At 44.9% G+C, this 24,785-nt stretch overlaps 1 protein-coding gene across 3 annotated transcripts in view; it reads right to left on the reverse strand.

Annotated features, from left to right (window-relative positions):
• The window catches only part of fras1 (Fraser extracellular matrix complex subunit 1), a 617,312-nt gene that overhangs the window by 188,751 nt on the left and 403,776 nt on the right, over positions 1–24,785 (reverse strand). For all 3 annotated transcript variants that reach the window (XM_068039139.1, XM_068039130.1, XM_068039149.1), the window contains exon 29: positions 16,732–17,052. In XM_068039139.1, the coding sequence (XP_067895240.1) occupies positions 16,732–17,052 (321 nt within the window). The remainder of the gene's footprint in view (positions 1–16,731; positions 17,053–24,785) is intronic.

Consider the following 24,785-nt stretch of genomic DNA (forward strand, 5'->3'; position numbering starts at 1 on the left):
AGGTAGTGTCAAAAAATAAAACCATTTCACCAGACACACCAAACACACCCACATCCAGGACAAAGCAGCCCTCTTGATTGGCACCCCATCCACCATCTTCAACATTCACTCCCTCCACCACCGACACACAGTGGCATCAGTGTGTACCATCTACAAGATGCACTGCAGCAAGGCTCCTTACACAGCAACTTTCCAAACCACGACCTCTACCACCCAGAAGGACAAGGGCAGTAGATATCATGGGAACACCACCACCGGCAAGTTCCCCTCCAAGCCACACACCATCCTGCTTTGGAACTATATCACTGTTCCTACACTGTCGCTAGGTCAAAATCCTGGAACTCCCTTTCTAACAGCACTATGGGTGTACCCGCACCCCAAGGACTGCAGCGGTTCATGAAAGCGGTTCACCACCACCTTCTCATAGGCAATTAGGGATGGGCAATAATTGTTGTCCTAGCCAGCGACGCCCACATCCCATGAATAAATAAAAAAAAGTCCTCTGAAGGGAATGCAATGCTGATAAAAGAGCCTGATGGGCTCAAATAAAGCTTTATTTATTGCTATGGCTCTCACAAAATCCCATACCATCACAGGTAATGCTCATGAAAGTAATGGAGGTAGTGTCAAAAAATAAAACTGTTTCACAGGACACACCATACACACCCATATTAGGTAATGAGTAGATTAGGTTATGTGCTACACTTAAGCTTTTGATTAAAGAAAAAGCAGATTCTTCCTGACATGAAAATTTGAAGAGCAAAATTTGGCGTTCTGCTGTTATTGTCTGTCTTCACAGCCATCAGTAATGGTGCACTAAGAGAAGACACCAAACCTAAATGGATTGTTTGCTCTGTGTCCATCATCTTTCATAGATGGAAGGATGCCAACTTGCTATCGTCTGTCTGTTAGAGCACCTTCCCTTCCTCCAGAAAGTAGGTTTTCCCATAAGTGTACTTCTGTAACAACTCCCCCGCACAAGTCAGTGTGGCACTACACTGGACAGATGGTAAATGTCCCAGGTTTGATCAGCAGTCTGTAGTAGTCGAGGCACTACAATTACCTGAGGGCCACCAAGCCAGGAAGGGAAAAATCAACAAAGATTCGAGCTCCAGATTCCCATCTAGTTCCATGCTGGAAGGTTCATATGTATGAGTGTTGGGTAAGGAGAGGATTGGCTGTGATGATCACAGACCATACTGACACTCGGGCAGAATACCTCCCGACCTGCTGCTGATGTTACAGTGGTTGATTGGGAGAATCCAGAAAATTTAATGGTATCACTCTCTTGGCTCAAATGCGAAGAACAGATATTTAAGTAAGTTACTGGAGGGCTGCTGGCACCTGTGAAATCATATTCCATCTGAATTAGAGAATCGACTGCACGTAATCAGGCCATGCGGCCCAACTGGTCCATACTGATATTTATGCTTCACATAAATCTCCTCCTGCTCTAATGACCTCTTCCCACTCTATGCCCATTTCCCTTTATTATTTTCTCCATTGTGTATGCTTCAATCATCCTCTTAAATGTATCAACAGTAACTACTTCTATCATTCCACATGCAGCATGTTCCATATTCTCACCTCTCTCTGCAAGGCAATTCTCCCTAATTTTTTTTTTGGTTTCCTTGTGGCTATCTAATATCATTCTGAAATCTTCCAAAATTGGAAACAGTTGCTCCATATTGAACCCCCGCATAATTTTAAAGACTTTTATCAGGTCTCCTCTTCATCTCTTTTCCAGGGCGGCACAGTGGCGCAGTGGTTAGCACCGCAGCCTCACAGCTCCAGCGACCCGGGTTCAATTCTGGGTACTGCCTGTGTGGAGTTTGCAAGTTCTCCCTGTGTCTGCGTGGGTTTTCTCCGGGTGCTCCGGTTTCCTCCCACAAGCCAAAAGACTTGCAGGTTGGTAGGTAAATTGGCCATTACAAATTGTCCCTAGTATAGGTAGGTGGTAGGGAAATATAGGGACAGGTGGGGATGTGGTAGGAATATGGGATTAGTGTAGGATTAGTATAAATGGGTGGTTGATGGTCGGCACAGACTCGGTGGGCCGAAGGGCCTGTTTCAGTGCTGTATCTCTAAACTAAACTAAACAGAGAAAAGAGCCCAGCCTGCTGAATCTTTCCTGATATTTACATCCTCTCAATTCCGGTAACATCCTTTTAAATCTTTCCTACACTTTCTCCAGTCCTTCAAGACCCTAAAACAGGATCTCTAAGGTTGTAATCTTTGGATTACTCCCGGTGCCACGTGCTAGTGAGTTTAGAAATAGGAGGATACAGCAGATGAATGTGTGACTGAGGAGATGGTGCAGGAGGGAGGGCTTTAGATTCCTGGATAACTGGGTCTGTTTCTGGCAAAGGTGGGACCTGTCCAAGTTGGACGGGTTACACCTGAACCGGAATGGGACAAGCATCCATGCTGGGAGATTTGCTAGTTCTGTTGGGGTGGGGTTAAACTAATTTGGCAGGGGGATGGGATACAGAATGGAGGTACAGTAGGGGGTAATAAAGAACAGAAAGTGAGTCTGCCTGGAAGGCAGAGCAAATATAGACCTGGTAAAGCACAAGGGAAAAATGCAAGGCTGGATTGCATCTATTTCAATGCAAGGAGTCTAACTAGTAAGGCAGATGAATTGAGGGCGTTGATTAGCACATGGGAGTATGATATTATTGCTATCACAGAGACATGGTTGAGGGAGGGACAGGACTGGCAGCTCAATATTCCAGGTTATAGAATCTTCAGGTGCGACAGGGGAGGGGATAAAAGAGGAGGTGGCATTGCACTGTTGATCAAGGAGTCAATTACTGCAGTAAGGAGGGATGACATCTCAGAAGGTTCCTCAGATGAAGACATTTGGGTAGAACTTAAAAACAAAAAGGGCGCAATCACTTGGCTGGGTGTGTACTACAGGCCTCCAAACAGTCAGGAAGAGATAGAGGAGCAGATATGTAGGCAAATCTTTGAGAGGTGTAAAAATAATAGGGTAATAATAGTAGGGCATTTCAACTTTCCCAATATTAACTGGGACAGTCTTAGTGCAAAAAGCTTAAAAGGGGCGGAATTCTTAAAATGCATACAAGAGAGCTTTTTGAGCCAGTATGTAGAAAGTCCTACAAGAGAAGGAGCAGTACTGGACCTAATCCTAGGGAATGAAGCCGGTCAAGTGGTAGAAGTGTCAGTGGGGGAGCATTTCGGGTATAGCGACCATAACTCTAAGATTTAAGGTAGTTCTGGAAAAGGACAAAGATGGACCAGAAATAAAGGTACTGAATTGGGGGAAGGCCGATTTCAATATGATAAAACAGGATCTGGCCAAAGTGGACTAGGAGCAGCTACTTGTAGGAAAGTCTACATCACATCAATGGGAGTCATTCAAAGTGGAAATTGTGAGAGTTCAGAGCCAACATGTACCCATTAAGGTGAAGGGTAGGACCAACAAGTCCAGGGAACCCTGGATGTCAAGGGATATAGAGAATTGGATCAGGAAAAAAAAAGGAGGCTTACGGCAGATCCCAAGCGCTGAAAACGGTGGAGGCCTAGAAGAGTATAGAAAGTGTAGGGTGGCACTTAAAGTAATTAGGAGAGCGAAGAGGGGACATGAAAAAACACTGGCGGGCAAGATAAAGGAAAATCCCAAGGCGTTTTATAAGTATATTAAGGGTAAGAGGATAACCAGGGAAAGAGTAGGGTCCATTAGGGAACAACATGGCAATCTTAGTGTGGAGCCGGAGGACATAGGTGAGGTTTTAAATGATTACTTTTCATCGGTGTTCACTATGGAGAAAGACGATGTAGGTGTAGAGATCAAGGAGGGGGACTGTGATATACTTGAGCATATTAGCAATGAAAGGGAGGAAATATTAGCTGTTTTAGCGGGCTTAAAAGTGGATAAATCCTCAGGCCCAGATGAGATGTATCCCAGGCTGTTATGTGAGGCAAGGGAGGAGATAGCCGGGGCTTTGACACAAATTTTCAAATCTTCTCTGGCCACAGGAGAGGCACCAGAGGACTGGAAGACAGCGAATGCGGTACCATTATTCAAGAAGGGTAATAGGGATAAACCAGGTAACTACAGGTTGGTGAGTCTAACATCAGTGGTTGGGAAAATATTGGAAAAAATTCTGAGGGACAGGATTAATCTCCACTTGGACAGGCAGGGATTAATCAGGGATAGACAGCACGGCTTTGTCAGGGGGAGATCGTGTGTAACTAACTTGATTGAATTTTTCGAGGAGGTGACTAGATGTGTCGACGAGGGTAAAGCAGTTTAGTTAGTATACATGGATTTCAGTAAGGCTTTTGATAAGGTCCCGCATGGGAGACTGGTTAGGAAGGTAACAGCCCCTGGGATCCAGGGCAATTTGGCAAATTGGATCCAAAATTGGCTTAGTGGCAGGAGGCAGAGGGTAATGGTTGATGCCTGTTTTTGTGATTGGAAGGCTGTGACCAGTGGTGTACCACAGGGATCAGTGCTGGGACCCTTGCTGTTTGTAGTGTACATTAATGATTTAGATGTGAATATAGGAGGTATGATCAATAAATTTGCAGATCACACAAAAATTGGTGCTGTTGTAAATAGTGAGGAGGAAATCCTTAGATTACAGGGAGATATAGATGGGCTGGTAAGATGAGCGGAGCAGTGACAAATGGAATTTAATCCTGAAAAGTGTGAGGTAATGCATTTTGGGAGGACTAACAAGACAAGGGAATACACAATGGATGGTAGGACCCTAGGAAGTACAGAAAGTCAGAAGGACCTTGGTGTACTTGTCCATGGATCACTGAAGGCAGCAGTACAGGTAGATAAGGTAGTTAGAAAGGCATATAGGATACTTGCCTTTATTAGCCGATGCATAGAACATAAGAGCAGGGAGGTTATGATGGAGCTGTATAAAACGCTAGTTAGGCCACAGCTGGAGTACTGTGTACAGCTCTGGTCACCACACTATAGGAAGGATGTGATTGCACTGGGGAGGGTGCAGAGGAGATTCACCAGGATGTTGCCTGGGCTGGAGCACTTCAGCTATGAAGAGAGACCGAAAAGGTTAGGGTTGTTTTCCTTGGAGCAGAGAAGACTGAGGGGGGACATGATTGAGGTGTACAAGATTATGAGGGCATTGATAGGTTAGATAGGAAGAAACTTTTTCCCTTAGCGGAGCGGTCAATAACCAGGGGCATAGATTTAGGGTAAGGGGCAGGAGGGTTAGAGGGGATTTGAGGAAACATTTTTTCACCCAGAGGGTGGTTGGAATCTGCAACGCACTGCCTGAAGAGGTGGTGGAGGCAGGAACCCTCACAACATTTAAGAAGTATTTAGATGAGCACTTGAAACGCCATAGCATACAAGGCTACGGGCCAAGTGCAGGTATATGGGATTAGAATAGTTGGGTGCTGTATGGCCGGCACAGACAAGATGAGCCGAAGGTCCTGTTTCTGTGCTGTATAACTCTATGACCCTATTGTAATATGGAGACAGCAAGGCACAATTCTATTGACATTATCCACATTTTAAGCAGCTTTGCATAAGGAACCAAATAGTCTGAGTATGACTGAGAGAAATAATGATATGAACGTTACTTGCCAATGTTTCTACAAATACTCTGGTTCTTTTTAAAGTGCCAAATATTTCATTCTAGATGTAATTATATGCCATGAAATGAAACTCAAAACAGAAATTGTGAAGCACTTCACTCCTTTTCACTGAGAGTTGAAAACAAAGTTTGCATTGAAACCACAAACTTCCACAGGGTGGCAGTGCTTAATGCAGTCACCTCCAAGTTGGAAAGAAATTAGAATTCAGCATATTAAGGAGTTTAGTTTATTCTATACTGTTAGAGTTGACACACAGTAAAGTTATGGAATAGGAATTTGAAGTGTTAGCATTAATGGACAACAACACATTTTTCCCCTAAACTTGTCTCTGTGAGTAGAGGTCATATTTTTCACCCTCACTCCCCCACCTCCAGCATTCCCAGCACAAATGGACTGGGATTTCACAACCCAGACACACCCCTACTGCAGACCTGTCCCATGGTGGAAGGGACAGGAAAGTCAGACAAGACTGCAAGTCTCCCTTCAACATCCTGGGATGAATGAGGGATGTGGAGATGCACCAGGATCCTACACAGCTTAACTCACCTTAAAGACTTCAGGCTGCACTCATGACCTCCATGGTAGCTGGGGTTGGCCATAGTGCCATGGTTTTTGAGGAACCAAGCATTGAGATACCAGGAAATGGTCGTAAAGGGAAGTGACACAAGAGGAGGCTAGGAATGTTTATTCCTGCCTCAGTAACTAAGATTCGTCAGGCCATCGCTTACTCTAGGTACAAGCTTGGTTCTATGTCCTCCCCCTCCCAAGTGAGCACCAGACATCCTGGTGCAACATAAAAGGAGTGGAGACTCTGGGCTTGGAAAAGGAGGCTAGGGGTGGGTTGGGAAAATAGCGGGGAACCGCGACAGGATGGCTCCCTGATGCATTCCTGCCACCAAAGAACTTTTCCAGGGGCAGGCTGGCAGAAGGATCGGCTGCCTGGTCCACAAAGGCAGGCAGCCAATTAAGATGCTTTCGGCTCCAATTATGGGCAATTTGCACACTCACCAGCATTTTGCTGTCGGCAGAATAGCCCCCCACCGTGTGCAGAGGCTGCGAGCTCAATGGAGGTGGCTTCCCTGCAGCAGCCTGGGGTGGTGGGGGGGGGGCGTGGCGGAGGGGTGGTGGTCATTGGAGCCAGAGATTTCATGCCCCAAAGAATGGGCCATGGGCAGGACAGGCCGCACCTGTGGCCTAAACGATCCACCCAGAGGAGTTTCCCTCCGCTCCGAGGGGCCTAATAGCTTCACCCCTCAATTTTTAATGTAGACCTACACCTCCAAGGGTGCCTCCATGTTGAGGTGCCCTCGCAGTCCTAAACCTGCCTCAGCAGCGTCCATCTCTCCTGGTGGGGCTGCCAAGGCTCCAGAGATGCCGGCACCCTGATTGCTGCCGGCAACATATGGAGCCCACCTGCCATCCTTAATAGGACACCGAACCTGGAGGGGCCAATTAGGAAGCCGCCTCCGGGCTTGCTGCCAGAAAGTGCAGGCTCAGTACCCCCATTTGGTCCGGAAGGCTGTAGTAAAATCGAGCCCTTGGACTCCATTCGTTCGTCTTTATTATCAAGGAACTGGGAATTACCCTGGGGGACAAGGATGAGAAAAACAAATTAGCCCTATAATTTCTAAAGCTCATGAATGCCCAGACCCGCTATTGCTGCTTTTTCTTTTACGACTTACCTAACTGTTAATGGGGAATGTTAAAATTAGAAGGCAGACTTTCTAGAACATGAATCCGGCCATCATGTCAGCTCAAAAGGAACAAAATGAAGATGCAGATGAACAATATTCAGACAGTGAACATGTGAAAATTATAGTAACCCCTGAACTAAGTTTCTACACGAGGCATCAACACGTGTTTCATTCTGGTTTGAATCAGGATCAGCCAATATGTAGCTCAACGCTGCATCATTGAGGCAAGAGGTGCCAATATCTGCCATACATCATCATACATGAAGTTCAGTAGCAGTGTGTAGTACCAGATGGAGAGCAAACCCAAAGGCCGGAATTTTACAGCCCCCCCCCACCCCCCCCCACCAAGAACGGGCTGGTGGTGGGAGGGGGTCGTAAAATTGAGTTGGAGATGGGGGTGCTGCTTCCAATGCCTTCCCGCCCCAGCTGCAAGTTTATCAGGGGTGGTGGCAGTGAGAAATGGCCTGCCTGCCCCAGTCCAATCAAGGCCCCTAAGTGGCCTATTAACTGCCACTTAAGGGTCTCCTCCTGTCACCACTGGTATTTTACCAGTGGAGGGCTGGCACCTTAGGCACCACAGAAGATAACTAGGTAAAACCTGGCAGCCTCCTTGCGGGCTGGGGGGCCTTCATGATCAGGCACCCTCTGCCCCATGAACGGCACCCCTGAAGCCCCAACGATCCCCACTGAATTAAAGTCCCACCCCCTAACCTCCCTTGCCTTGCCAGGGCCTGGCCAATTGTCCTCGGCAACGCCCCGAAACTTACCCCTCTTCCGGGGCCAACGTCCACAATCCTCCTGTTGGCTGGGTGCTGTCCCAGTAGTGGCCACCGCTTCTGGTGGCGCTGCTGGAACTGAGAGCTGCCGGTCCACTGATTGGCTGGCAGCTCTTGGATGCGGGACTTCTTGCCTCAGAGGTGGAATCTCGCCCAAGTCCAATTAAGGGCCTGGGGAGTGTAAAATCCTGGCGCGGCTCCCCAGGCCTGGCAGAGGTGGGCTCGTCCCCAACTTTTTGGCTGGTGGGCGGGGCCTCCCACCCAATGCAAAATTCCAGCCGGCATTACTTATCCAAATTACCAATCCAAATGTAGCTGGTGGTACTTCTGCAGAAACCCAATACTCCTCAAGAAAGTGAGTTGGCAGAATATCTATTGTTTGTCATATCTAAACAGTCATAGAGTCATCTACGGCATAGAAGGAGGCCATTCGGCCCATCGAATTCATGCTGGCTCTCCGTAGAGCAATCCAGTCAGTCCCACTCTCCCGCTCGATCCCTGTAGCCCTGCAGGGTTAATTCCCTCAAGTGCCCATCCAATTTCCTTTTGAAATCATTGGTTATCTCTGCTTCCACCCTAGTGGGTAGTGAGTTCCAGGTCATTACCACTCACTGTGTAAAAAATTTCTTCCTCACAATCCCCCTGCATCTCTTGCCCAAAACCTTCAATCTGTGTCCCTGAGTCCTTGTAACATCAGTTAATGGGAACATAACCTTGTATCAAATCTCTCCTCAATCTCTTTTGCTCCAGGGAGAACACCACCAGTTTTTCCAACTCAACCTTGTTACTAAAATCCTCCAGCCTTGAAACCATTCTGCTAAATCTCCTCTGCACCCTCTCAAGGACCCTCACATTCTTCCCAAAGTGTGGTGATCAGAACTGGATGCAATACTCTAGTTGGGGTTCAAACAGAGCTTGATATATATTACCACTGAAACTGGTATGAGTACACTGTAGCAAATTAGGCCCCATGAAGAGGATGGGAAACTAGCAGCACCCCACCAGTGACTGAAGCAGCACAGGTGTGATCAGCACCTATCAATAACTTTTTCTCTTGAGGCCTGTACATAGCTGTTTCTGTCAGCAAAAAGATAGAAAGCATTTCATTGTAAATACATAGAGTCATAGAGAGATACAGCACCGAAACAGGCCCTTCGGCCCACCGAGCTAACGACGACCATCAACATACTACATTAATCCCATTTTCCCTTTCACATCCCCACCTTCCCTCAATTCTCCTACCACCTACCTACACTAGGGGCAATTCTTTTACAATGGCCAATTTACCTATCAACACACAAGTCTTTGGCATGTGGGAGGAAACCGGAGCACCCGTAGTAAACCCACGCAGTCACAGGGAGAACTTGCAAACTCCGCACAGGCAGTACCCAGAACCGAATCCGGGTTACTGGAGCTGTGAGGCTGCGGTGCTAACCACTGCGCCGCCCTAATTGAATAAACTAAGCATTTCTTTTTCTCCAAGAATGCAGAACTCATTTTGTTCTAACTTACATTAAAAAGTGATGAATACAAGCTTAAATGGAACTGCATAGGATTGCACAGGATATACTGCACAGAAACAGGCTATTCGGCCCAACCAGTCCATGCTGGCATTATGCTCCCTGTGAGCCTCCTCCTATCCTTCCAAATCTAACTCTTATCAGCATAATCCTCTATTCCCTTTTCCCTTGTCTGCTTTTCTAGCTTTCCCTTAAATGCATCTATACTATTAGCTTTCAACTACTCCCTGCGCTAGCGATTTTCCACATACCACTCTCTAGGTAAAGAAGTTTAACCTTTATACAATTTGTTTGATATGATGCACATTGTGCTGATCCTGTGTGCTTTCTGCTCTACCGTGTTATGTTTCTTCTTATATAATACTCTACTGGAAGAAATAGCCTTGCATAATACCCCAGCAATTTCCTATGGGCCTGCCTGTGATTCCACTGGCTATCAGCCTCTACATATTGTAAAGCAGACAGTTTTGTCAGTATCCCAGACTACGTATTTCACATGTAGCATTTTGGATGCTCTGGGATGGTGACAATGAACTGGTGGCAAATTGAGAATCACTCACCCGTCTCTGTGCTTCCGCAAGCATTTCACTATGGGAGGCTGCATCCTAACAGGTGCCAGTAATCTCAGCAAGCAAAGATCATGGCATTGTTACAAAGTCTTTGAACATCTCCCTGATGGATGTCCCCATTGTGTCAAAATCTCACTTTATTGTGCTTTCTACTGTATACCTCAATGCCTTGACATCATTAGCAGAAGTATTTCTGAAAAGCACTTCAACTGATTCTTGTGTGCTGAGGATTTTCCTGTAGATATCACTGATACTGTATCCTGCAGAAAAGCAGCCTGCAGAGTACAGTAATCCTAGCTGTACAACTGGGTGATATTCTTCCAGCCTCATATTTGTGCCATTACTAAGACTGTCTATTTCCACCTCTAACATTGCTCGACTTCACCCTGGTCTCAGCTCATCTGCTGCTGAAGCCCTCATTCATGCTTTTGTTACCTCTAGACCTGACTATTCCAACGCACTTCTGGCTGGTCTCACACATTCTATGTAAACTTGAGGTCATCCAAAGCTCTGCTGCCTGTGTCTTAACTCACACCAAGTCCCATTCCCCTATCATCCCTGTGTTTGCTGACCTACATTGGCTCACAGTCAAGCAAAGTCTTGATTTTAAAATTCTCATCCTTGTTTTCAAAACCCTCCATGGCCTCACCCCTCCCTATCTCTGTAATCACCTCCAGCCCCACAACCCTCCAATGTATCTGCACTCCTCTAATTCTGGCCTCTTCTGCATCCCTGATTTTAATCGTTCCACCATTGGTGGCCGCGCCTTCAGATGCCTAGGCCGCAAACTCTGGAATATCCTCCCTACACCTCTCCACCTCACTTTCCCCCCTTTAAGACACTCCTTAGAACCTCTCTCTTTGATCAAGCTTTTGGTCATCTGACTGAATATCTCCTTTTGTGGATCGGTGTCATACTGTGTTTTATAATGCTCCTGGGAAGTGCCTTGGGATATTTTATTACATTAAAGGTATAAATATAAATACAAGTTGTTGAGGTGTTGTTGTAGTCCCACCTCCCTGCTCTTTGTCCAGAGTCCTGCAAGTTCCTGAGCCTCAAGAATCTGTCCAATTCCTTTTAAAATTATTTATAGCAGCAGCTTCCACCACCATTTCAGGCGCAATTCCAGATCTCAACAATTCTAAGTGAAAAACCTTTCTCCCCATCTCCCCTCTAGATTTTTTGTCAATGATTTTAAATCTATGATTTTTGGTTATTGACCCACTCACCAGGAGTAAGTTTTTCTCAATCTGTGCCAGCAAAACCTCTCATCATCTTGAAAACCTCCATTACGTCACTTCTTATGCTTCCCTGTTCCAAGGAAGTCCTAACGTTTCCAATCTCTCCTCAAAACTGAAGTTCCTGATCCCTGGTAACATCCTGCTAAACAATGTCTGTACCCTTTCAAAGGCCTTGACATCTTTCCTGAGGTATCTTGCCCAGAATTGTCCACAATACTCCATCAAAGGCCGACCCAGTGATTAACATAGTTCTAGCATGATCTCTTTTCTATGTTAAAGATGCTTTATAAATAGAAGTTGCTGTGTTAATGCTTAATCAGTGGAATAAATGCAAATCAAAGCATTCAACATTTTTAAAAATCAAGTTGCAATGTTTCTGAACTTTTATTTTGAAACATAAGAGTTCATCACTTTTGTACTTTTGAGGGCAGTTCTATAAGATGAAAATTTACATCTGGAAGAGAAAGGGTCACTTGAACAAACAATAACACTTTAAATTAAGAGGTTAACGAAAAGGCAGCAAACAAGTGGAGCTTGCCTTGTTCATAAGAATCCAGTAACACTATGGCAATTAGGAAAATTGATTTCATTCAAACTGCAATTTGAAACAAAGTCAATGATCTGAAGGAGCAACAGAACAAGCTCATGTTGCAATTGTTTTTTGCTGAAATTTTCTGTTCTTCAGCACTGATTAATGAGTGTTCAGGCTGGTAAGAAAAGCAATCAAATCTGAGTCATGGTTTTGTAATCCATGTGATCACTGGATGGGTCTTTAGCTAGAGGGAGTGAATGTGTTCATGTTTTCATTGTGCTGAATGGTCTCTAAGCTGAAGTAAATACAGGTAGAACAGACACAGTGGTATATGTTCCCTGATACAAAAAACTTTATAGATCAAAGCTTTTGTAATAAAAATTGGGAGATTACAAAAAAGTTTGTTTCAATGACAAAAATAGTTAATTTGCCATGTTTGTCATTTAAGCCAATGTGTGCACAAAATTTCAGAACAAACCTGATAGGAAACATTTCAAAACAATCCATGATGCCACACTGTAGGCTACCACTATTTATGCATTATAAGCATTTCTTAGCAATGTTGCATTATAAACTTGCACCACAGTCTTTCAATACTGTAAAAGTACTGACAGGGAAGAAAGCGAGTCACAAAATGAGTGGAAGAATAACAAACAAAACACTAAACAAGTGCGTAAAAATATATTCCACCCCTAGAATGGGAAGAAAATCTGTGGCATGTGCACACATTCCCAATATGTGCTCCAGCTGTGTTAAACTCCATGATGGGAGCACAAAGGTGTATTGGATGAAGAATTATGGGAGATGTGTGCCCCAATTTCCAACATGTACTTCCATTATCACTATGGCTGAAGTGACAATTCTCCATGACTCAGTAGGTAAATAGAAGGCTTACTGCTAAAACTTTTGTCCATGACAGCGTCAATTCTAAATAAAAGAAAGACTTGCTTTTCACGACCACCCGATGTCCCAAAGTGCTTGACAGCCAATGAGGTACTTTTGAAATGTAGTCACTGTTGTAATGTACAAAACACAGCCAATTTGTGCACAGCAAGATCCCAGAAATAGCAATGTGATAATGACCAGATAATTTGCTTTTGTGATGTTGATTGAGGGATAAATATTGCCATGACATCAGGGATAACCCCACCGCACATATTCAAAATAGTACCATGGGATTTTTTTTACATCCACTTAACAGAGCACGCTGGTTTAATGTCTCATTTGAAAGACAGCACCTTCAACAGTTCAGCACTCCCTCAGCACTGCACTGGAGGGTCAGTCTTGTGGAGTGGGGCTTGAACCCACAACCTTCTGAGTCAGAGGTGAGAATAAATGTTACCAACTGAGCCACAGCAGACACTCTAGACTTTACTATTTCCAATGATCCCTGGCCGGCCTCCCATCTTCCACCCTACATAAACTTGAGCTCATCCGAAACTCTGCTTCCTGTATCCTAATTCTCTCCAAGTTCTGTTCCCCCATGGCCCCTGTGCTCACTGATATACATTTTTTCCAGATCTGGCAACACCTCGATTTTAAAATTCTCATCCTCAGTTACAAATCCTTCCATGGTTTCATCCCTCCCTATCTCTGCAACCTCATTCTGCTCTACAACCCTCCAAGATTTCTGTGCTTCACCAAATCTGGCCTCATGCGCTTTCCTGATTTTAATCACTTCACTACCTGCAGCTCCCTTCCTAAACCCCCCTGCCTCTCCTGCTTTAAGGCACTCCTTAAAAACTATCTTAGACCAAGGTTTTGGTCCTCTATCCTAATATCTCCTTATGTGGGTCGGTGTCAAATGTTCTTTGGTAACATTTCTGTGAAATGCCTTTGGATGTTTTACTATATTAAAGGTGCTATAGAAATATAAATTGTGGTTGTCGCTGGTGAGCTAACGAATCATGCAGCTCAGTATTGCCCAGGTCTGTGATGAATTATCTGATCTCAGCCAGAGTAGTAGTGGATGTGCTGTAATAACTTCCAATTACCCCATTTAAGAGGCGTAGTGATGGCATATTTGAAGAGTGCTTCATTAACAGAGTGCTAAAGCCAGGAATTTGATGCAACTGGGAATTCTCTGGTAAGCATTTCTCAATCTGAAATTTTGTTTAACATTTAGAATTTGACTTAGAACTTTAAAATCTGTAAAAGAACTGCAAGTTAGCCTATCAGTGGTAGTTAACTGTCAATGAGCTGAAAGTGATTGCCTGAATAGGAGTTAATTACCATAGCAGGTAGCTGTGTTAGCATATGTAACTTGGATGCGAATTATAAGCTCTCTAAATAAGTACACAGAATTTGCTACCGCCCAGAGTGGTTGTGAAAGAGTGCTTCATTACCAGAGTGCTAAAGTTGGGAATTTGGTGCATGTAGGAATTGGGGGAAGGTGGTGCTACTTCTTATTCTCTCTTTTACCTCCAGAGGCTGGTGAGTGTTCTTCTTTTATCTCTAAGCTCGGAAACTGTAACTTGCTATTATTTCAGCTTACTAAATTAGTAACTTAAACTTGATAAATCATTAGATAATCAATTCAATTAAAAATTAACTCATTAACACAATCAATTAAGTAAGTAAATAAGATTAGATAAACATTGCAGGGCAGGTGGTGTGACATAACTGCTGCACATGGGAGTTTGTGGAGAGCACTGCCATCCTGGACAACCATATCTTCAGTAAGTGAATACAGCTCGAGGAACTGCGGCTCAGAGTTGTTGAGCTGGACAATAGTGCTCTTAAGAAGCACATGCTGAGACAGTTATGGGCACACAGATGTCTTATTCCATTCATTAAAATTAATCATTGGAAAATTATAGGCAGTGCCTGCTATTTCCTTAGGTGTGCTTCTCGTGAACACCACTGTCCCTGAGCAGCTTTGCTGTGTGGACTTTCATGGAAGTCAAATAACATAATTTGAATAGGCACAATGTAATCAGGGTCAAAAGTTTTCATCCTAATGCTAATGGAATGCTATGAGTAGCACTTTCGGATATAAGTGCATAGAATTTACTAGAAAGGAAATGAACCTGCCAAGTTCTCTGTATATTCAGAACACTGGCCACAAAAGATGACTTCATATCAGATATAATCAGCAGCTTCATTCATTCTAATTCAGCTCAATTTCCCATTATCTGAAAACAATAATTGCTAGACTGATTCTAGCACTATGCAGATGGAGCTATGAGAAGAGGTTGCTTTATAACTATTCTTAAAATAATGAAAGGGTTAGAGAATTTGGATCTAGTTAATTTTGTCCACAGTGAAATAAATTAGGAGAAGGGGTCATATTTTCAAATTAAGGGCAAATAAAGAAAATGGCAAATTAAGCTAGGTGCAGAGGGTGGCATCACTGAAGATGATGATGAGCTATGGAGCACTGAGGGATTCGTCTGGTGTGCCACAGCTTGGGAGCCCTGGCATCTGGTAGTACGGTGGGGCGGGGGGGGGGGGGGGGTGGAGGGGGAAAGAGTCGCAAGGGAAGCAGGGCAAGGCAGTCTAGCTGTGTTGAGTGAGGTCTTGAGATCTGACAGGGTTGAGTGGGTTGTGGTATCCTAGGAATTGGGAGCAGCAAAAAGGGTCTGGAAGCATTGAGGAACTCTACCAACTGATAGAGGGATAAGGCTTCTGAGATATGGCAGCACTACAGCAGGGAAGATACAAGGGTCATACAGCACTGGGGGAGGTACCAAGGTCTGTCAAGTCTGGGGTGGAAGATCCTGGGGGCAGCATAGCGGAGAATGAAATAGGGAGCCCAGGGGTGGGGATTAGCTGATATCAGAAGAGGAGGGGGGAGGTTCTTGGCATATGTGTGTATGGGGTAGGGTGGTTGGGTGTCATGATATGGCAACACAGTGAGGGGCATCACAAGATACGGAAGCACTAGGAGGAAATCATGGAATCAGGAAATATTGGAAGTAGCTATGCAAAGTCTGGCAGTACTCAGGAGAGACTCCCAGGGCATGGCAACACTGCTGAATGTGATTCTGGGATCACGCTGAATTAGAGTGGGATCCCAGGATCAAGCAGCATTGGTGGGAGAGAGGAGACAGGGTCTGGCAACATTTGGGATGGCTAGATACCAGGATCCTTAAACTTGAGGATGGAGAGGTAGAGTCTTAACAGCAATGAGGGGCAGGAGTGCATAGGAGAATCTAAGCCAATCTACTAGATTCTCCCAAGCAGGTATACTCAAATTAAATGTTGATTTAACAATATGCTGTTGCATTGCTGGCATCAAATGATGATATGGCAGTGAAGGGGCAATTAAAATTTAGAGGGTTGCATATTCTATTGCAATTGATTGACTGACTGCATTTGGCCCAATGGAAATTTATTTAAATAATTCAAGATGTTTTCTTTATATCGGCATCTTCAATCATGTTATGTTGCACTGGGGACCGCAATGACTTCCCATCGCCAGTCACGTCATTAATTTAAAACAAATAAGTAGAACAAAAGCCTCCTGAATCAAATTAGAACAGCGGTCCTGAGTTTCATCTCAGTTCTTCATAAATGCAGGTCCATAGAATTAAAAAAAAATCACAATTCAGTCCAAACTGGCAATCACATACTCAGCACAGGTACTGTTGGAAGTGGAAGTGCCACAGTGGTACCTGCCTTTAGGCTGATCGGACAACATACTGTGAACTTATTCAAGCTACATCATATCTGGTACTGTGACTAAAAAATGGCACAATACTAATATTCTTAATAAATTAAAAATTCTACCCTCTCATCCAAAAAGGGCTGCATATAATTAATAAGTATGGTTTACAGAAGTAATTTGGGTCAGTACCTGCTGGGTAATTTTGATCTGGAAAAGAATATTCAGGACGTTATGGCCATCGTTTATCTGCAGTAGCACCTGGTCATGCTGGCTATTGCTTCCATCATGAGCATAATACAGCTCTCCCCTTTTGAGATCTTCCAATCGGAACTGCTGTACGCTTGCATCTGTTTGGCGCAAAGTTAGGCGACCATGTTTTGGAGGATCTAAAACTGTCAGTACCACATCCGAGGGGTTGTCATCATCTTGAATATCCAGTATCAGATTAGAAATGGCACTTAATTCACCTTTACTGAGCAATAAGACTTTATTAGTCAGCACAAAGGGACCCTGGAAAGAGACAAACAGCAATTAAAAACCACTTATCTCGCTGCTTGATGACTCCTTTTGAAAGCACTTAAAGTACTCAATGAAATGCTTTTTTTGTTACTTGTCTGGAAAATTTTTGGCTAATGAAAACATTTTAAAAAGAACATGAAACATTTTGCTGAATTACTCCTTTAGATAAATATGAACAAAAGAATTACATTACTTCTAAGTAAAAAATCTAATTAATCTTGGTGAACCTGCTCATCAAGCCACAAGAGTTATAGCCCCAGAGGTTTGGGCGTATCAAATATTTGTTTTCAGTTAATATAATGGGTGCCACATTCAATAGCCCCCTGAAAATAGGTGCGAGGAACACGATGCGAGATTAATTCACACCCATTGCTTCCCATGCAGGCAGCACACCAAGTACATGCTGCCTGCTAATGAACATGATTGCAGTGTCCAGCCAACACTAACCATGCTGTTGAGTGGCTGCACACCTGAGCCCAAAATATGAGCGGTTAGCACCAGTTAAAGTTACCTTGCACTATTTAAAGCTAACCTGCACCTCTTAAAGGGAATAAAAGCAAAATACTGCGGATGCTGGAAATCTGAAACAAAAACAAGAAATGCTGGAATCACTCAGCAGGTCTGGCAGCATCTGTGGAAAGAGAAGCAGAGTTAACGTTTCGGGTCAGTGACCCTTCTTCGGAACTGACAAATATTAGAAAAGTCACAGATTATAAACAAGTGAGGTGGGGGTGGGGCAAGAGATAACAAAGGAGAAGGTGCAGATTGGACCGGGCCACATAGCTGACCAAAAGGTCACGGAGAAAAGGCAAACAATATGTTAATGGTGTGTTGAAAGACAAAGCATTAGTACAGATTAGGTGTGAATACACTGAATATTGAACAGCAGCAAGTGCAAACCTGAAGAAAAACAACCTGAAAAAAACAGTGGGTAAGCAAACTGAACAAACTAAGATGAAATGAAATAAATGCAAAAAAAGATTGTAAAAAATGTAAAAAGGAATGTAAAAAAAAAGAAGAAAAAATAACTAAAAATGAAAGTAAAATGGGGGGCTGTCATGCTCTGAAATTATTGAACTCAATGTTCAGTCCGGCAGAATGTAGTGTGCCTAATCGGTAGATGAGATGCTGTTCCTCGAGCTTGCGTTGATGTTCACTGGAACACTGCAGCAATCCCAGGACAGAGATGTGAGCATGAGAGCAGGGGGAAGTGTTGAAATGGCAAGCAACCGGAAGCTCAGGGTCCTGCTTGCGGACTGAGCGGGTCCGCAAGCAGGACCCTGAGCTTCCGGTTGCTTGCCATTTCAACACTCCCCCCTGCTCTCATGCTCACATCTCTGTCCTGGGATTGCTGCAGTGTTCCAGTGAACATCAACGCAAGCTCGAGGAACAGCATCTCATCTACCGATTAGGCACACTACAGCCTGCCGGACTGAACATTGAGTTCAATAATTTCAGAGCATGACAGCCCCCCATTTTACTTTCATTTTTAGTTATTTTTTCTTCCTTTTTTTTTACATTCCTTTTTACATTTTTTACAATCTTTTTTTGCATTTATTTCATTTCATCTTAGTTTGTTCAGTTTGCTTACCCACTGTTTTTTTCAGGTTGTTTTTCTTCAGGTTTGCACTTGCTGCTGTTCAATATTCAGTGTATTTACACCTAATCTGTACTAATGCTTTGTCTTTCAACACACCATTACATATTGTTTGCCTTTTCTCCGTGACCTTTTGGTCAGCTATGTGGCCCGGTCCAATCTGCACCTTCTCCTTTGTTATCTCTTGCCCCACCCCCACCTCACTTGTTTATAATCTGTGACTTTTCTAATATTTGTCAGTTCCGAAGAAGGGTCACTGACCCAAAACGTTAACTCTGCTTCTCTTTCCACAGATGCTGCCAGACCTGCTGAGTGATTCCAGCATTTCCTCTTAAAGGGAAGGTGCATTGTGGCTGGTGCTGGTGCTAGAAGTCATTGCAGAACTCATTCTGGTGTGGAAAATGATGTAATAACATAATAGCACAACATGGGAGAGCATAGGCTCCAAGAAATTTCCAATATTGTACTAGAGGTCTTGGTCAAAGAGGTGCATAGGAGGAGAAATCTGATGAAGGGTCACAGATCTGAAACATTAACTCTGTTTCTCTCTAGACAGATACTGCCAGACCTGCTATCTCCGGCACATTCTGTTCTCATTTCGGAGGAGAAATATGCTCTATCAACAGGGGGCCAGGAGGCCCTCCAGACAAACTGTCGGAAGGTATTGGGCCAAGGTAGCCATGACGGTCAATGTCAGGAGTCAATCCCCAATGACCTGGATGCAGTGTCATAAAAAGTTCAAGGACCTCACATGACTGATCATGATCAGTGAATGCATCTTCAATTGCCATATCCTACCAACCATAGCCATCATTCACCAACTAACGATCTCTATCAATCAGGACTCATATGTCACATTCATAGCTTTACCTCATCCTTACCCACTTAGTGCTGCTGCAAGCTTCACACCCACATCTCACAGCTTGTACACAGCACCAGCTCTTCAAACATGGCACCCACATTACCCAAACATGTTGCACCACACGCACTGACATGCTTTCCTCTTGCAGGACAAAATGGCGCACAACCAGAGGAAGCAAGTGCTAACCAGCAGGGGACAGGCATACCCTTATCCCCATGGAAGAGACAATACGCACCATCATTGGAGCCTCCATTTCTGAGGCAGCAACCAGCAATGGGGCTGAAATAATAGTAGATGAAGATATCCTCAGATACCTAATCCTGCTCCTCACATCCCACTTACCCCTCGTCCCACAATCTCTTCTGATTTTGAAGCTGCAGATGGTGTAAGCATGCGCCTCTTTCTTCCCACCACTCCTCCTCTCACTAAAGCCCTACCCTTGTGCTCTTCTCCTTTCAGATACCCAAGAACTGCAACTTGGCCAGGCAGTGGCGGAAGAGCAAGAGACAGTAATGAAGAAGCAATACCGTCACTTGATCTCACACTTGCTGGCACCAGCTCAGATACTAACACCATGTGTAATTTAGAGGATATATTAGAGGTGGGTTCTGCATGTTGTAGGACAATGGGCAGGAGTGGCTTGCAGCATGGGCGGGGAAAGGCCAGCTCCCCAGAGGGCGAAGTCACACATAAGTTCTGCTACAGAGGGCTCAAATGAGCACTTCAATAGGGTGGGTTACAGAAGGATGATGGGTATGCACAATGCAATGCTTGTTGTATTGACAGGCCTACCGGAAAGCCTGTGTACAATGTCAAGGAACATGGAGGAGTCTGGCATCAACTTTGCAGAACTTGGAGCCCATCCTCTCTAGCACAGAAGTGGTGGCTAACTCCATTAACACATTTTTGGACCCAAGCATGATTGAGCATCTAATGGCCAATGTGCCAGCTTCCAATGCAGCACCAACAGAAGTCATCCAATGTTTGGGTGCTACACTGGAAACTCAGAAGTCTGTCATGCACAGTCAGCTTGCTGCCACGCAAGCTTAGACTGCCCTCATGCAAACATTAATTGCTGCCATGCTAGCTCAGACTGCAGATAACAATGTTCAAAGGAGTTTGCAGGATCTCGTTGCAGTCCAGCAATCTGTCCTCCCAACAGATTAACAGCATTGCTGAGGCACTGACCCAGGATAGTGGCACGAACCTGCTGTACTCTCTCAGGATGACAGCATTCATCCTCCCACTCTACCAATGCCCTGCTGTTGCCTGACTGCTGCTACCCATGCTGAGATAGTGCAGTCTAAACCTGGGCCTTTTAGCTCCAGGGCTGCTTGAGGTTGTCCTCCAAGACTATTTGCAGTCTCTTCCATGGCAAGTTAGCAGCCTTCCACCAGGTGCTGGAAGGAGGGATTAGATTGGGCGGCTAGTTTTTTCAGCTGGCGCAGACACGATGGGCTGAATGGCCTCCTTCTGTGCCTTAACTTTTCTATGGTTCTACGGTATTGCATTTGGCAACATAGCTTTCATTGTACGCATGATGCCCACATGTATGTGTGTGGTTTGCACAATGGAGTCAGTCCATTTTGTCAATGGATAACACTTGCAGTACAGTAGCGATCCACTGACTGCTACAAGGTGTGAATATCGGTGGGAGATTTTACTGGCACTGGATGAATGCATCATGGCAGCTCCCTGGGAATCTTGCACAGACATGCATGATAATCTTTCAGTGGTTGCACATCATCTGTACGCTGATGGAATGGAATCCCTTTTGGTTGAAGACGACTCTAGGGTGATCTGAATGCACCCTGATTGCCACATTGTTCAATCTATGACTCCCAGCCAGACCTGCAAATCTGAGTGCTTGCTCATTTTGACTGGCCTCATCAGGAGTGAAATGCACATAAGTACCGGCCCTGGCAAACATAGCATCCGTCACCTGAGAGAGGAATCTTATAGGTGGTAGGTTGTGAGATTCAACAAATATCACCAGCAGATCCCTGAAAAAAACTGAAGATGAAGAAATGAAAGGCTGTGGTGACCTGACAGCCACTAGCTAATCTTGCGCACTTTACCAGAGGTCCTCTTCCAGGAGGCTGTAAATGTCAGCGACCACCTGATGGGAAACTCTTGAGCTCCATGAGACACTGGTGCTCAATCTTGTCCAGGAAGCTTATCCTCTGCCTGTATACACTGTGTTGGGGGGTATTACCTCCTGCGGGCTATAGCCCCATGCTCATCCCTGTATCCTGTGCAGCGGCAGGTGGTTAAAGAGAAGGCTGTTTCTGCTGCTGCTCCTCTTGTTCCTCATCTGAGGTCCAAGATGGATTTGCATAAGCCACTCCATACTGATCTGAAGGTTGACAGCTAGGAAGGGCCGATCAAAAGTAAAAACTCGGAGTAGAAATTATATCCAAAGTGTTGGTAATCATCTCTAAAGCAGGGAAAGCACACTCTCAGAACAAGTCCTGTGAGCAAAAGCCTTTCACTTAGACAAAGAAGCAGGTGTTAGATCTCAATATTTAAAGCATTTCCTCCCTGTCAGTTGCTCAACCCCATCAACTCTCACTGTCTGCATGCCTTGTTTAACCTGGCGAGCTCCAGCAACCTGGGAAACCCATGTGCACACTGTTAAATTCAGAATCCAGGGTTGAAAGAGCAGGTAACGAGCATTTTACATATTTAAATACCTGACTAGCCTGTCCCACCAGAGTTTCCCGCATACTGCAGAATATGCTCAGGTTAAAGGCAGAAGTCAGCGGGTTCTTGCCAGCTTCTCGACACGCTGTTGTCGCCTGCACAGAAACCCACCTACCCTGACAGGTTAAAATTTCCCCCATGACACTGTATCTCAACATCTTCAAGAGAAAAGAGGGAAAACTGAGAAAAATAACTGAAAACAGAACAAACCAATAGTACAGTTAAGTACATTTCGATAGTGGTACAGGAGGACTCTGTGAATTAGGAGCAAACAGTGTCAGTACAAGAGGAACTCTATGATGAGTGCAGGAAAATGCTGGTAATATGATTAAGTACTGAGCAGTGCTGGTACAGAAGGAACTCTACGGGCGCAATCTTAACATAAGAGACCCGCACACAGCACAGTAGCAGGTCGAGAACCAGTTTTTTTATTGAGGCAAGCTTTTCTCGACTAATAACAGAGCAGGCAGGATGACGCACTGCATATGTCAAAGGAAGGATTTATAATTAAAGTGACCCTGGCAGGGTTCAGACTGGCTGAACTGTACATTGATTCCCGAGGCTTCAGCAACCACAGGAATGCAAAGGGCTTCTGAGAAGGCTGCCCCCTGGGTTGCTGTGGGATTTGAGGGATTGAAGTGAGGTGATGTTTCTCAAGAACAACAGGAAGGGGCCAACCTCTTACATGAAGCAGGGATGGATGGAAGTGGTCGAGTAAGTCAGCAGCAGAAGTTGGAGACAGTGCCCCAAGAAGTTCAAGAAGCTCAGAAGGTCAGAAAAGGTGAGCGGTATAACATTTTCATGTGCCAATATCCACATTCTGACTTTTCCAGCACTCTTCTGCACAACACTCCTCAGACCAACACACCTTCATTGTTTGTTACATTCATTGTTTTCTCTCCAGGCACCTCAGATACTGAAACAGTCCATATAGAAATGCAGCAAGATCTGGACAATATCCAGGATTGGGTTGATAAGTGGCAAATAACATTTGTGCCACACAAGTGCCAGGCAATGACCATCTCCAACAAGAGAGAATCTAACCATCTCCCCCTGACGTTCAATGACATTATGATTGTTGAATCCCCCACTATCAACATCCTGGGGGGTTACCATTGACCAGAAACTGAACTGGAGTAGCCATATAAATACTGTGGCCACAAGAGCAGGCCAGAGGCTAGGAATCTTGCAGCGAGTAACTCACCTCCTGACTCCCCAAAGCCTGTCCATCATCTACAAGGCACATCAGGAGTGTGATGGAATAGTCTCCACTTGCCTGGATGGGTGCAGCTCCAACAACACTCAAGAAGCTCAACACCATCCAGGACAAGGCAGCCCGCCATTCACAAACATTCACTCCTTCCACCACCGACCTACAGTGGCAGCAGTGCGTACTATCTACAAGACGCACTGCAGCAACGCATCAAGGCTCCTTAGACAGCACCTTCCAAACCCGCGACCTCTACCACTTAGAAGGACAAAGGCAGCAGATGCATGGGAACACCACCACCTGCAAGTTCCCCTCCAAAGCACAAATCATCCTGACTTGGAACCATATCGCCACTCCAAAATCCTGGAACTCCATTCCTAAAAGCACTGTTGATTGCAGCGGTTCAAGAAGGCAGCTCACTACCACCTTCTCAAGGGCAATTAGGGATTGCCAATAAATGCTGTCCTAGCCAGCGATGCACACATCCCATGGACAATTAACACACACACTCACCCTCATTTTGCAATCTCACCCCCATGCCTCACAGTCACCCTCCAGTAAATGTCCTTCCCTCTTCTCCACACAATTCATTCACACTCACAACTCTCCGCTGTCTCTTTTTGCAGAAGAAAGCACAAAACTCTGGGAAGCAGCAGAGAAGCGTGAGGGATGGGGTGGGGACAGTGGAGTGTGGTCTTCCAGTGACAGCAACCTTGACGGCCACTGGTAATGTATACCCAACTGGTGCGCTAGGAAGGAGGCTTTGTTCCAGGAGGCTGCAGCTATCAGCAACGACCTGCTGGAGAAACCTGAGTCCCCTGAGGCACTTGTGCTCACACAAGTTGAGAACGCTGAACCTCTGCCTATGGATCCTGTATTGGGGGTCTCATCTCCTTTGAGCTGGATCTTTATGCTGCTGGTGTTGCTCTTGCTCCTGGTACTGTGGGTGTTGCTGCTCCTCTTGTTCCTCAGAAATCCATGGTAGAGCTGCATAAGCTGCTCCCATGCTGCAGTGAAGGCTGACAGCAGGGAAGTGCAAATTAAGGTGAGTGAAGAGCAAGTCAGGTGAAATTACTTCCAAGAATTTGAAAATTGTCTGTCAAGCAGTGTAAGCACACTCTCAGGATTAGTGCTGTGAGCACCAGTCTGGCACTTGGGAAGGGATGCAGCTATTAAGATTCACTATTTGAAGGCTTTCCAGCCTGTCAGTTTCACTAACCAAGCACTCCTCACTGTGCTCTTGGCTGGTTGACCCTGTCGAGTTCCACGCAGTTCAGGAAACCTGTTGCCGATTAAAGCCAGAATTCTGGGTTAACACCAGAGTTATTTGGGGATTTAAATATTTTAATTAT

The sequence above is a fragment of the Heterodontus francisci genome, chromosome 1 (genome assembly GCF_036365525.1).
Source record: "Heterodontus francisci isolate sHetFra1 chromosome 1, sHetFra1.hap1, whole genome shotgun sequence".
In the NCBI taxonomy this organism is placed as follows: domain Eukaryota; kingdom Metazoa; phylum Chordata; class Chondrichthyes; order Heterodontiformes; family Heterodontidae; genus Heterodontus; species Heterodontus francisci.